At 44.1% G+C, this 15,337-nt stretch overlaps 1 protein-coding gene across 2 annotated transcripts in view; it reads right to left on the reverse strand.

Annotated features, from left to right (window-relative positions):
• The window catches only part of LOC105494805 (small ArfGAP2), a 54,976-nt gene extending 42,088 nt beyond the window's left edge, over window positions 1-12,888 (reverse strand). The window contains exon 1 of one of the 2 annotated variants that reach the window (XM_071095362.1): window positions 12,869-12,888. In XM_071095362.1, coding sequence (XP_070951463.1) covers window positions 12,869-12,884 — 16 coding nt within the window. In that variant the 5' untranslated portion in view covers window positions 12,885-12,888. Of the gene's footprint in view, window positions 1-7,608; window positions 8,132-12,868 lie in introns of those variants that run through there. The other variant, XM_011763648.2, reaches the window with a different exon arrangement.
• Between the last annotated feature and the right edge of the window lie 2,449 nt (window positions 12,889-15,337).

Here is a 15,337-nt window from a genome sequence, read left to right on the forward strand (position 1 = left end):
GAATGACTATATGTAGTAGGGGATCTCAGGCTTGCGAAGTTCCCCTAAAAGATATTACATTTTCTATTCTTCATCTCACTGGCACCAAATGATATTTAAAGGGCAAGGAGAACAAATACGAAAGTATCTCTCAGGGAACAGGTTTAATATGTTGACATTAAAAGACAATCTAATGGGGATTTTGATAAATTACTTTCAGTAAAACTGTATCAATCTAAGCATGACTGTCAAGAGTTACAGTGCACTAGCTGTAAAAACCCAGAAATGTATGTGATCTTGGCTAGAGAAAGGCATTTAACAACTAGAAATGGAAGCAGAACTCCTTCTGTTGTTTAGCTCCATTGGAATTTTTACTTTTTAAAAGGTGCCACAGACTGAACGTGGTGGCTCACGCCTGTAATCCCAGCACTTTGAGAGGCTAAGGTGGGCGGATCACCTGAGGTCAGGGGTTCAAGACCAGTCTGGCCAATATGATGAAACTCTGTCTCTACTAAAAATACAAAATATTAGCTGGGTGTGGTGGAAGGAGCCTGTAATCCCAGCTACTCAGGAGGCTGAGGCAGGAGAATTGCTTGAACCCGGGAAGCGGAGGTTGCAGTGAGCCAAGACTGCGCCACTGCACTCCAGCCTGGGCAACAGAGCGAGACTCCATCTCAAAAGAAAAAAAAAGTGCCACAGATACAGCTGAAATAATTTAAAATTGATAGGAAAGTTCATTTCTAAGGAATATTTAATAAGCAATGACTTGGCTATCAACAGAAAACAAATGTAAAGCAAAGCTAAAGATTAATGTACATGAGTTGAAATTTAAGACAACTATGAGAAAATTTCTACACAAAGAAATTCCCTGGTCTAATCTTCCATACGAGTTTGAAATCAGGAAACATCCAGAGACCATCCTCAAGGGTACCATAAAGCACATTTTTGCAAAAATGCCAGAACTCCATATATAGAAAATGGTTTTGGCTTAAAGACTAGGGAATTACTGGGTGAGTCATTCTAACTGTGGCTTCCAGTAACCAGACTATCTTTTTTTTTTTTTTTTTTTTTTTTTTTTTTGAGACGGAGTCTTGCTCTGTGCCCCAGGCTGGAGTGCAGTGGCGCGATCTCGGCTCACTGCAAGCTCCGCCTCCCGGGTTCACGCCATTCTCCTGCCTCAGCCTCCCGAGTAGCTGGGACTACAGGCGCCCGCCACCTCGCCCGGCTAATTTTCTTGTATTTTTAGTAGAGACGGGGTTTCACCGTGTTAGCCAGGATGGTCTCGATCTCCTGACCTCGTGATCCGCCCGTCTCGGCCTCCCAAAGTACTGGGATTACAGGCTTGAGCCACCGCGCCCGGCCACCAGACTATCTTAAGGGAATAAAGTCAAAAGTAAAACTAATAAAATCAAGATAAAAAAATTTATGATCAGCAATGGTGAAAATAAATAATGCAGACATTTGTGTAACACATTAGCTTACAAAGCACTTTCGTTTTTCAAACTAGGAAAATTAAACTGAGAAAGTTAGGTGTATGTGGAATCAGGTCACCAAGCTGCAATAGGCAAAGTAAAGGCGTTTAACTAGCTGTTTCAACACGAAGTCTACAGACTCTTCCATTATTCTGCCTCTCTGCCATCTTAACGGTAGGCTTATATGTGTCTATGGGCCTAGGACACTTTCTAAGATGCCTTCAAAGAGAACAGAGTCCACTGGGCGTGGTGGCTTGTGCCTGTAATCCCAGCATTTTGGGAGGCCAAGGTGGGCAGATCACTTGAGGTCAGGAGTTCGAGACCAGCCTTGACAACATGGTGAAACCTTGTCTCTGCTAAAAATATAAAAGTTAGTCAGGTGCCTGTAATCCCCACTACTCAGGAGGCTGAGGCAGGAGAACTTGACCCCAGGAGGTGGAGTTTGCAGTGAGCCAAAATAGCGCCATTGCACTTAGCAAGACTCTGTCTCAAAAAAAAAGAGAGAGAGAGAGCAGTGTCTTCCAAATCATTTAAGAATATCTTTCAACTTAATCAAGATAACTTGGTCGTAGCCTTAGAAAACACCTTCAAAGAGCAAAGCACTCCTCAATGTGCATGGAAAGTGAATGCTCTCCATGTTCTATTGATTGAAGAATGCAGATGTCAAGAGCTGTGGGTAATATGCTACCGTTTGCATAAAAGCACTGCAAAGAAACATATTTAAATGTTGTTGTTGGCCGGGCGCGGTGGCTCAAGCCTGTAATCCCAGCACTTTGGGAGGCCGAGATGGGCGGATCACGAGGTCAGGAGATCGAGACCATCCTGGCTAACACGGTGAAACCCCGTCTCTACCAAAAAATACAAAAAAACTAGCCGGGCGAGGTGGCGGGTGCCTGTAGTCCCAGCTACTCGGGAGGCTGAGGCAGGAGAATGGCATGAACCCGAGAGGAGGAGTTTGCAGTGAGCTGAGATCCGGCCACTGCACTCCAGCCTGGGTGACAGAGCAAGACTCCGTCTCAAAAAAAAAAAAAAAATAAAATAAATAAATAAATAAATAAATAAATGTTGTTGTTTGTCTACGCATATATTATCTCTTAAAAGTCACGTAAGAAATTGCCAACAATGGGCTAGGTATGGTGGTTCACACCTGTAATCCCAGCACTTTGTGAGGCCGAGGCGAGTCGATCACCCGAGGTCAGGAGGTCGAGGCCAGCCTGACCAACATGGTGAAACCCCATCTCTATTAAAAATAGAGGGCGCCCAGCTACTTGGGAGGCTGAGGCAGGAGAATCACTTGAACCCGGGAGGAAGAGGTTACAGTGAGCCAAGATCTCGCCGTTGCACTCCAGCCTGGGCGACAAAAGCAAAACTCTGTCTCACACACACACACACACACAAAAAAAAAAAAAAAAAAAGGAAAAGAAAAGAAATTGCCAACACTGGTTACTTCCAGGGAGGGAAAATGGTGGCTCAGAGATGAGGGACAGGAGAATGATTTTATACTGTACATATTCCCCTTTGGACCTTTTGAATTTTGAACTACATGAAAGTGCTACTTTTTTCAAAAAGTAAATTTAAATGTAAATTTAAAAATATACAATAGGAGTTGGAACACAGGCAGTGTTGGGTGGGGTGAAACATTTCAGAGATAGGATGTAGCAGAAGAAGGGAAAAGCAAAAACTTATTACACTTTCTGTCAGACTCTAGAATTTCATATGGTGTTTCAGTCTGAGGTAAATATTCCTCAAGATGATCAAATGTCTTGTACTTTTAACTCTTTGCTCTGCCGGGTATGATGTGTCACACCTGTAATCCCAGCACTTTGGGAGGCTGAGACGGGAGGAGTCCTTGAGCCCAGGAGTTAGAACCAGCCTGAGAAACATAGTGAGACCCTGTCTCAATTGCAGACAATCCAGTAAATGAATAAATACATCTTTGCCCATCAAACAGCTCTTAATTTCTCACAAACCTTGACACTAAGAAAGGAGTGTCCCAATAGTGGACACAAATATTTAGGTCATCAGAAAGGTATAGTCAGCCCTCTGTTAGAAATGGATTCTGCAACTGTGGATTCAACCAACTGCAGATTGAAAATATTCGAAAACATGGCTGGGTCCTGTGGCACATGCCTGTAGTCCCAGCACTTTGGAAGGCTAAGTGGGAGGACAGATTGAGTCTGAGGCTACAGTGAGCTATAATTGCACCACTGCACTCCAGCCTGGGCGGCAGAGCAAGACCCTGTCTCAAAAAAAAAAAAAAAAGAAAATATTCAGTAAAAAATGGATGGTTGCATCTGTACAGAACATGTGCAGACTTTTTTCCTTGTCATTATTCCCTAAATGATACAGAGTAACAACTACTGGCATAGCATTAACATTGTATTAGGTATTATAAGTAATCTAGAGATGATTTAAAGTATAAGGGAGGATGTGTAAAAGTTATATGCAAGCACTACGCCATTTGTATCAGGGACTCGAGCATCTGTGGATTTCAATACCCCAGAAGGTTCCTGGAGCCTTTCCCCCATGGATACCAAAGGACAACTGTAGATCCTTTCATAGTAAATAAGACAGTGTCCGGTTTAAAACATAGTCTCTGAAGGGGTGGCTTAGCAGTTATTCCTGACACACCGATAAAATCTGGAACTGCAGAGCTAGAAGTTAAATCTTGGACCAGTATGACCCTAAGTACAAAGGAAGTATGATCCATATCCAAAAATGGAACCCAGCCTCAATAAATCAGCCAGAGTAACCATTCACATATCTGGAATTTTCAGTATTTTTGTCCTCTGTTCTATCACTACCTAAGTCAATTCAAAAGCTCACCCTAAAAGTCACGTTAACCCCAGGGCTTTGGGTAATGAAGAAATCACATCTTGAGCCTAGAGCAAATCATAGCATTTCTTAAAAAGGCAGCACCAAAGAAGTTTCCTTTCCCACACTGAAATTACTGGAATGGCTTCGTGGCCCCAGAAACGGGTGAGACTCGTGCCCAAGCAAGTTAAAAACCCCAGGATCAACAAAACTTGTACAAAGTAAAAAGAACACATGCTTGTTCTCTATTCTGATGCTTATTTGTTTTGTTTTGTTTTGTTTTTGAGACGGGGTCTTGCTCTCTTTCCCAGGCTGGAGCGCAGTGGCACTCGATCATGACTCACTGCAGCTTCGACCTCCTGGGCTCAGGTGCCCAGGTGATCCTCCTGCCTCAGCCTCCTGAGTAGCTGGGACCACAGATGCGCACCACCATACCCAACTAATTTCTAAATTATTTGTAGCCACAAGGTCACACTATGTTGCCCAGACTGGTCTTGAACTCCTGGACTCAACTGATCCTCCATCCTCGGCCTCTCAAAGTGCTGGGATTACAGGTTTGAGCCACCACACCCAGCCTCTATTCTGAAGTTTAAATCACATACCTTAAAAGTTAACTAATAAGTGTTTCTAAATAAGTATAGGAATTTAAAAATAAAAGTCATTGCCAAAGAGTTATATTTTGGAACACTGCAAAAATGCCTGCTCATAGCTCTACAGTCTATGCCACATCATCTAACTGGATATTAATAGATGAGCAATCACTCACCATATCCTATACAGTTAACTTCCAATTTTTCAGGAAAGGACACAGGAATACAGGTAAATAAACTGAAACCCAATTCTCATTTTAGCCAACACTTTTTAAATTCCTCCTCCAATGAAATGTATTTTTTTATCAGCACTAACAGGTAACAATTTATTGATCCAAACATCTTTTCCTTCAACAATGTGATAGTTGTCCAAATGATCATTATGACAACCGAAATTAGAAAATAGTAGGGGAAAAAGAGTGAGAGGGCTTTGAGGGGTGGAATGGGATAGATAATTCACAAATTGGATAAACAGAGGCCCCAACAAATGCCTATTTGTCATAGTCGAAAGATAACTGACCCATTATCATCTCATTTTTAATACAATGACCAAGTCACTGAAGCCACCCGGTAAAATGTAAAACGAACTTTTGAAAAGAAATTGTTTGAGGATCCAGGAGTCTACCATCAACAGTAGTTAATAAAGTTTACAAGCCAGCAGTTACTAGTTCTTATTAAGAATTAATTGATATTTCATAACCTGATCCCCAGTAAGCTTATTAATAAAAAGCAATGGAAATTTGGGGCTGGGTGTGGTGACTCATGCCTGTAATCCCAGCACTTTGGGAGGCCGAGACGGGTAGATGACCTGAGGTCAGGAGTTCGAGACCAACCTGGCCAACATGGTGAAACCCTGTCTCTACTAAAAATACAAAAATCAGCTGAGCATGGTGGTGGGCACCTGTAATCTCAGGTACTCGGGAGGCTCAGGCAGAAGAATCCCTTGAACCCCTGAGGCGGAGTTTGCAGTGAGCCGAGATTACGCCATTGCACTCCACCCTGGGCGACAAGAGTGAAAATCTGTCTCAAAAAAATAAAAATAAAAAATAAAATAAATAAAAAGCAATGGAAATTTGGAGGAAGAAGTAGTGAATCAGCCTCTCTCTTCTATATGCTGTATTTTATTGGAATATGAGTAAGTACAAGGGTAATATGAGAAATGGCGGGGGGGTTCTAGTCACCAAAATGGCATCTGACTCTCCAAATGCAGCAATGCTCATTCCAGTGGGTGCTTCATTGTGACTCAAGATTTGTCACATGAGGACATAAGGGAATTTGAATAAAGCCAAGATACGCTCCTAAAATCAATCGACTCTTCCAATAGATTTAACAGAAGATCTAACAGTAATCAACCTATAAGACACAAACCTACTCAACATAAATTGATTCTAAAATACTTTTTAAAATGAATTATTGCTAATGCAAAAAGTCAGGAAATAAGTCTAGGAATTTGTTTTCCTAATGGCACTTCCATTTATGTATTGGTAGAGGTCACCAAAACACATTACTAGGTGTCCATGTATCATTCCCCTGTTCTCCTTTTATAACCTTATTCTTCAAAAATAAAAGGTAATTAAGTGAAAGCATCAATTAAGTATTTCCTTCCTTTCTCAAAACATATAAATACAAATATAACTGAATCTTTGTTTTATAGTATATGCCACTACGCTATACGGCAAACAACCCTGGCAAATCCACTGCATAGTCGCCCTCAAATTATAACTATTCATTTCTCCCCAACCAAAGGGAAAATAATTTTCCCAACTCCTCCAATTATATGCCAAAAGAATTAGAAAATACGGAAAAAAAGATTCACAGCGGCTTGTGTAAGTGTCAAGTGCCAACATTTCACTAATAACCAAGATTTCCTATTGTACAGACTTTTAATTGTATCAAATTATGTATCTTCTAGGGCACAGAAAACAAAGACTAAATGGTTCTGCCAATTTACAATGATCATATTTCACCTTTAGAAGTGTAATCACCATAGAAGCAACGAACTCATCGAATTCATCTTTCTGTCTCCACTGATTAAACGGATCCTGCACTACAGGCATAATCGGCTAGTTTCTGCCACCACTCATACATAGGCCTCCAAAGCACTCTACAAGCCAGGGCTAGGCTGTCTAGAAATCCGCACTGTGTCACTGCATAAGGCAGTTTCCCACTGCACATATCCAGGAGGAATAAAACCACCTAAGCACTCTTGTCAGATCTTAGCAAGGCTGCAAAATGACAGGAGTTGCTAACCAAAGAGCAGGCAGCAACAATCACCACCTTTAAAAATCATTTAAGCAGTTTTCCTCTCCGCCATCTCACTTCCCTCCTCCTCGTCGTCATTCTCTCTCTTTCACACACACACACACACACACACACACACACACACACGCACGCACGCACTGCAGTTCATCCCCAGCTTTGCAAGTGACATGCTGGGAGCTCTGGACTGACAGCCGGCCCAGAACTCATTCAGGGCCCTCAAATACAGACATTCTCACCTGAACACGCCAGGCAACTTCCACCCGCACCATCACTTCCATCCTCCCCGACACACACACACTCGCCCTCGCAAGTTCTCCCCACACCAATCCCCGAGGAGCAGAAAGCCCAGCAGGCTCATTGCAAACGCAGCACGCGTTACCACTTATAAGCCGAGTTGGGCGGCCTAAGCTCCAGAAACCTCCTCTTCAAGCAGCCCACCCCCACCACCCCGACGCGGCTGGACCCCTGGCCCGCCAGGTGGGATGCGCTACCTTTGGACTGGCAATCCGCACAAAACTTGTTATCCTCCTCCAGCAGCAGGTTGGCCAGGACAGCCTGGTACCGATCCACGTCCTTCACCGACTTGCCTGTCATGGCCAGGGTGCCGGCGGGGGCAGAGGGCGACGCGCCCTCCTCGCCCCCAGAGACCCCTGCCTCAGTCCGGGGGTGAGGACTCCCGGTCCCCCGCCCAGGGGCAAATCCTGAGCGGGGAGAGCCCTCTCCTCTGGCCCCGCCGGACACCCCTTCCCGGGTCGGCGGCGTCCGTCCCCCACTCCGCAGCCCCTCGGCGCGGCGCCCCTTGGCGGGCTTAGGGACAGGCCCGCGGCCAGGAGAGGCTGCGGGGCCAGAGACCCTCAGCCCAGGAAAAGGCAGACCACGAGCCTCCTGGGTGCCGGACGCAGAAATGACCCTCTGGCCGGTCTGTCTGCTGGCCTTGCGTCCCGCACCTCGGTTTCCCTGGCAGCTGCCGTCAGCTCCGCTACCACCTCCGCCGCCTACTTCCGGCAGCTCTTCCTCCCCACCTCCACCCTGCCCAGCCCGCGCATGCGCCCCGCCCCCACCGCGCCGCACTGGGCTCTTCCTTCAGCTCCGCCTCTCGGCAACCAATCGGTGGAGAAGCAGGGGGCGGGGCTTGGGTGGGGGCGGAGGGAAGGGGTGGGCACGCCTCCTGCGTGTCCTTGGAAGAGAATGAATGGAGCCTGGTAGAAAGGGAGTGGAGGGAATGGAAGAAAGTGAAGGAAGACAACAACTAACACTGAGCTCTTACTATGCGCTAGGCACTGTGTTAAGCGCTTTACATGAATTATCCCAATATAATCCTCACAACAACCCTATGAATTACTTATCATCCTTATGTAACCTAAGGGTTGTGGATACCCCAAAGTCCTCCAGCTTGTTTTTTCCAACAGCCAACTAAAAGAGTCCAAGCCCCTAACCCAGGATATAAGAACGTCACCCCCTCCCCAGATTTTCAGAGGACTCTGGTCGCCTCTCACTTGGAACACGTGCTCCCACTAATACTCATTAGCTCTCCTCTGTGACTCCTGCCTTTTTGGATATTGTTTGGCCTGGTGCCCAGACATTTCTTTCTTCTTCCATTTCTTAAATTCTCACAAAACAGCGAGCTTTGTGTGGCAGACTTTTACTGAATGTTATTTGGGAAGGGTGGAGGACAGTGATTAAAGCATAGCACAGAACAGGCAACTCCTGAAAAATGATTATTAAACATCATCGTACAAAGCCACCCTTGCTACAGATAATTTCTCATTGGCTGTCCTTTTCCTTAGGGATCCACCTGCCATCTGGCTTGTGTTTTCATTCACTCATTCATTCATTCACTGAGCACAATGTTAATGAGAAATTTCTAAGTATCAGGCACTGTACTAGGGGAAAAGGAAACACCATGATCCGATTTGTGGTTTTAAAAGGTCACTCTGGCTTCCATGGAAATAATTAATCAGGGAAGATGGTAAGCAGATGCTAAGAGTTATCTAAACTCTAGTGAAACCCTCTCCTCCATTTCTTTACTTTCTCCCAAGACCAGGATCCCTCAAAGCTTTCATCTCATCAGAGGAAAATTAAACATTTCTATTACTTTATTAATCACAACAATTAAATTTTCTGGCTAAGTCTCTTCCCTTCTAGCCATGCCTAGGGGACTTGACTTTTAAAAACACACAAGTTCATTGGGGTGTTTTTCCTGAGAAAACCCATCCAAATAGGTATTACCGTAACAATTTTTCAGTTGAAATAGTCAAGATTAACCAGTTACTGGGTGTGGTGCCACATACCTGTAGTCCTAGCTACTCAGGATGCCAAGCCAGAGCATCACTTGAGCCCAGGAGTTGGAATCCAGCCTGGGCAACACAGTAAGAACCACCCCTCCAACCTCCAATGTACCCTGTTACCCTGTCTCAAAACAACAACAACAACAACAACAACAACAAACCAGTTAATTGCGATGAGTGGTGATTGTACCTCAGTTCAAGCCCTCCCCATCTTCATCTCCTCACTCTGCAAATAGCCTTCTGGCCTTAGTCTAAATCTGGTTAAACTAATCCTTCACCGTGCTCTCTAGAGGGAGCTTTTAAATGCCAAATCTGATTGACTCACACTCTCCTGCTTAAAAAATCATTTAGTGGCTCTCCATTGCCTGTGGCAGGGTTTCTCAAATTTTTCCACCTAGTGAGAGATATCATGGCTTTGTGGTTAAGCACACAGACTCTGGGGCAAGAATGCTTAGGTTTAAATCCTCAGCTTTTCCCATCTATTATCTATGTGACTTTGAGCAGGTTACTTAGCCTCTTGGTGCCTCAGTTATTTCATCTATAAAATGGGAATGATGATAACATTAATAGTACCTATTTCACAAGATTATTATGAGACTTAGCTGAAATAATTCCTGTCATATAATTAGAACAGCCCTTGGCACATAGTGAATGATAGACCATTCGTGCTCTTCACTAAATATTTCTGGTGTTCTGCCTTCTGAGCACATGGCAGGATTTCATTTCCTAGTTTTCAAGTGATTGGGAAAGACCAATGGGTTTGAGCAGAAAGAATGGATCGCTTTGTCTCTGAAGCATTTATTTGCTGCTTTGAGACTCTTCTGCTTCTCTTTCCCTCTGCCATGGCAACCATCGATGCTGAAGATGTTGGTTGCTCTATTAGCCTGGATTTCTGTGTAGCTGATAAACAAGAGCTCTCTGCCAGCCCATAGAGGATAACTTAGCATAAGCAAGAAATAAGCATTGTGTTGCCATTGAGTTTTGTTTGTTTGTTTACCACTGTATAAGCTAGCCTATCCTAACAGATACATCAAGTATTAGCTTTTTTAAATTATCATTACTAATAGCAGAGTAAAGTGAGAGCATAGCCCACTTTGCTCTGAGGGTATAAACAAAGCAAATTGCTCTTCACGAGTACACATTTTTGTTTGAAATCCTGAATTTTGCTTTGACAAGTCTTGCAAAAATGTTCACTCTGTTCCATCATGCACATGTTATCTTATATAAAACTGTTTCACATTAGTTATAGAATTTTCTTTTTCTTTTTTTCTTTTTTTTTTTTTTTTTGAGACTGGGTCTCGCTCTTTCACCAGGCTGGAGTGCAGTGGTGCGATCCTGCCTCACTGAAACCTCCGCCTCCCAGGTTCAAGCAATTCTCCTGCCTCAGCCTCCCAAGTAGCTGGGACTACAGGCACGTGCCACCATGCCCGGCTAATTTTTTGTATTTTAATGGAGACGGGGTTTCACCCTGTTAGCCAGGATGGTCTCAATCTCCTGACCTCGTGATCTGCCCACCTCGGCCTCCCAAAGTGCTAGGATTACAGCCATAAGCCACCGTGCCCAGCCAGTTATAGAATTTTCTATCTGTCCCAGTGGCTACTGAGCACAGTTTGGTTGCACTGTATCTAATGGATTTCAGAAAATTGGAATGAATTGAAGAATCCTGACACCACATTTCATAGTCAGCTTCCAGATAATTTCTCTTCTTTATTGTTTTTGTTTTGTTTTGTTTTTGTTTTTGTTTTGGTGGCAGTAGAATTTATTAAAATGTGCCTTTTAAATAATTATTTGAAATAGAAATGGAGTCTTGCTTTGTTGCTTGGGATGGTCTTGAATTCATAGCCTAAGGCAATCCTCACACCTTGGCCTCCCAAAGTGATGAGGTTACAGGCATGAGCCTAGAATGTGGCTTAATACAGGGGCCTGGGCTTGCCCACATTGCTCTCAATATATAAAGCTCGAATGTCTTGGCAATTTTTCTTGAGTAATGACACTAGGAAGTTGACAGCCAGGTGCATGTTATGTACAAGCTCATCGTCTGTCATCTTCACATGGCCAACAGCCACAGCCAGACATAACACCTTCTTCATCTGAAACTTGGTTGTGGACTTCATCTCATCCACTCTGGCCACCATGTTTTTGTTGTGTGTCAGCAGGGAAGGGAACTCACCCACCTTATTTAGGCCTGGGCCAAGGATTCATGGGATCTGCTTGATCAGAGACTCTGAGGCTAAAAAGACATCATACTTCTTTGACAGCTGTTTGACCAGTTATTATTCTTACTGAGCTTTTCAGCACCTTGATATCCCTGTGGAGGATATCCACAGTCTTGGACTATTTTTTTTGTTTGTTTGTTTTGGAGACAGGGTCTCACTTTGTCACCCAGGCTGGAGTGCAGTGGTTCCAACATAGCTCACTGCAACCTCGACTTCCCAGGCTCAAGCAGTCCTCCCATCTCAGCCTCCTGAGTAGCTGGGACTACAGGCGTACGCCACCATGTCCAGCTAATTTTGGGTATTTTTTGTAAAGACAGGGTTTCACCATGTTGCCCAGGTTGATCCTGAGCTCCTGGAATCAAGCAATCCTCCTGCCTTGGCCTCCTAAAGTGTTGGGATTACAGGCATGAATCACTAGTGCCTGGTCCATCTTATTTTTCTTTAAAGAATTATTTTCTGTTTGTAGAAATAGGATCTGGCTATGTTGCCCAAGCTGGTCTCAAACTCCTGGCCTCAAACGATCCTCCCCACTCAGCCTCTCTAAGTGCTAGGATTACAGGTGTGAGCCACCATGCTCGGCCTCTTTTTTTTCTTTAAATCAGAGTATTTTGAAACCCCAACTCACATAAATAAGAACAAAATAAAAACCATTATATTAGAGAAGCCACAGTAGCAAAATGCCCAGATTACTATCAAGAAAGAGGTATGGTGAACATTTTTGGACTATTGCCACAGGAAACTTTCATTAGTGTATCTTATAGCTAAGAGATCAAAATCTCTTAAGCCATATGTTAATCAGTTTCTGATTCACTGGCCAGTCACTTTACCTATTCCGGATAACATTCATAGAATGACTTGTTCATTTAGAAAACTGGATAATTATGCTCCCTGTTTTACTGTGAGCTCTGTGTTATTCATCACATGCAAATGAGCTTAGTGAGACTAAGCTTAGTGAGCTTTATGATTCCCCTCTGGCTATGGCTGGTCTAAATGCTGCCTCTGGCGGCACCAGCTGAGTTCTGCCCGGGGTTGCTTTCCACTGTGACAAGGCAGCACTGAGTTCTAATGCAAAGTCCCACAATTATTGCACTCTCCTTCCCCCAAGCACGCCAGTTCTCTCTCTGATCAACACAGCTGCTGGTGGGGAATGGGGGAGGAGTGGCATCAGCAATTCAAGACTCTTTTGTACTCTCTTCAGTGTCTCTTTCTGTAATATGAAATTAAAACCAAGTACTGTGATTACTCACCGTATTTTTGATTCATATGAAGATGATTTTTTGAGTGGATAGTTGTTCAATTTGGTGTTCCTGTCGGGAGGACAATTGGTGAGGTCTTCTGTTTTTGGCCATCTTGCTCTGCCTTCCGATATATTAGATATTTTTTTTAAGTTTTAAATCAAAGTAAAACATGCACATAGTTTTAAAAGTCAAGAAATTATACAAGGTGTATAATGACAAACAGTAATCTTCTGCCCCATCTCTGCCCACACCGGTCCCTACTCCTCTGAGACAACCATTTTCCACTCTTATAGCTGTTTCTTGTACAATTTATGTATTGCCCAGATAACATGCTTATACCACCATGATTTACCTTCCCAGCTCTGTTTATTCACTTCCTGATATGGAAGATGAGGATTTAGATTTCTTTATATATACTCCCGCAGACTTCCTTTCCCACATTCTCCTAGTATAGTTAAATAACAATATTTTGTTAAATTAATGCTCAATGTTTATAATTTTATGACTTAATATTATTGACAGTTGTGCTTTGTACTCATTGATTACATTTTTTTCCTGGTTAAACTTTTTGTTTTTCCTGGAGTCAATAATTGCTCCACTTTGAAGTGCTTAATTTTCTATGAATCTATGATTAATTCATCTCCCAATCCTCTGACAGAAGAGAATTTCCTCTTAGTAAGTTCTAACACATCAGCTAAGCTATAAATTTCATTATTCTTGGCACTGTCCATCCTGAAGCTTCTGCCCTGCCGCTCCAAGCTGGAGGAGGCTCCTGCTGCTTAATCATCACCCTGAAATTCCCCTTCACTATTATCCTGGGAATAGCCTTCCTCTTTTTCCTGTATTGAATGCTCTGTTTTCTGGATTTCGTGCTTACGAGGGACTGAGCAAGTATAACTGACCAAGGCCTACTGCAAGAACTCTGTAGTATAATGATAGGAAATTGCCCCACACCAGAGCATATCAACGTGAAATTGCAGAACACTGGGGGAAAAGGCAAGATCTGTAGTTTCCAGAGAGGAAAAACAAAGCACATGAAAAAGAATCAGGAATGAGAATAGCATGGAGTTCTCAACAGTAGCACTGGAAGCCAGAGGGCAATGAAATTTTGCCTCCAAAATTCTGAGAAAAAAAAAAGAGTTGCCAACCCAGAATTCTGTACCAGCCAAACTGCTATTCTAGAGGCAGTGTTGAATAAAGACAGTTTCACATACTGTAGATTTCAAAATCTTTCCTCCTGTGCTGGTTGTGATCCATTGGCTTCCATGTCCTCTCTCGGCCCTTCACCTGGCTCTGAGGTCCAAGAGACAACTTTGATGGGCGGCATCAACCTGGCTCCTCTGCACACCAGCTTCTGGTTGTGTTCAACCAATGGGAAGAACAGTGGGAAATCAGAAGGCAGGAGGAGAGAGAAGTCGAGTTATTTATTTTCTCCTCTTTCTCCCTGCTGGCAGAGCTACTGCCCCCCTCCAGGGACAGCCGAAGTGTCTGCAACAGTGGCCCTCGTGCCTGTGATAGTGGCTCTCTCCTACAGCGAGGGTTCACATCACATTCTGGTCATACTCTCTCCCATGGCCTCTTTAGGCTTTGAGGGCAACAGCCATCTGCACTTGCTCGCCCCAAGGTACATGCCCTCGGTTGATTTTCTTTTTTTTTTTTTTTTTTTTTTTGAGACAGAGTCTCCGTCTGTCGCCCAGGCTGGAGTGCAGTGGCCGGATCTCAACTCACTACAAGCTCCACCTCTGGGGTTTATGCCATTCTCCTGCCTCAGCCTCCCAAGTAGCTGGGACTACAGGCGCCCACCACCTCGCCCGGCTAGTTTTTTGTATTTTTTTTTAGTAGAGACGGGGTTTCACCGTGTTAGCCAGGATGGTCTCGATCTCCTGACCTCATGATCCACCCGTCTCGGCCTCCCAAAGTGCCCTCAGTTGATTTTCTTTCACCCTTCTCACACTTTACAAAATGGTCCCTTCTTTAAACTCTCCTCACTGGCCTCTTTTGCACTGGCCATAGACTTCCTATTGGAATCCTAACCAGTTCACCTCCCATGGACACTTTGTCAAAAATGACAGCATAATCAAGCTGGGAGTCAGAAGCCTTAGGAATCTACCTGGTGCTCTCTTCTATAGCAGCTGAGCTGGCACCCAAGCCACAAGGCAAAGTCCTTCCCCCTCTTCCTTTCCCTTTGCTCAAGCAGAGGAGTCTCTCCCTGTGGTCACCAGTGCCCCAGGCCCACGGCAAGTACTGCCTGGCTTCTGTTGATGTTCATTCAAGGCCTAAGGGCTCTTCAGTCAGCTTGTGGTGAATGCTGCGAGGTGTGGGACTCTCCCTTCAGGGCAGTGGGCTTCCCTCTGGCCCAGGGAAGGTTCAGAAATGCCATCTAAGAGCCAAGGTCTGGAATTGAGGACCTCAAGGGCCCACTTGGTCAATCTGGTACCTAAGCTGCAGGACAAAGTTCCCTTTACTCTTCCCTCTTTT

This window comes from Macaca nemestrina, chromosome 1, assembly GCF_043159975.1.
Source record: "Macaca nemestrina isolate mMacNem1 chromosome 1, mMacNem.hap1, whole genome shotgun sequence".
In the NCBI taxonomy this organism is placed as follows: domain Eukaryota; kingdom Metazoa; phylum Chordata; class Mammalia; order Primates; family Cercopithecidae; genus Macaca; species Macaca nemestrina.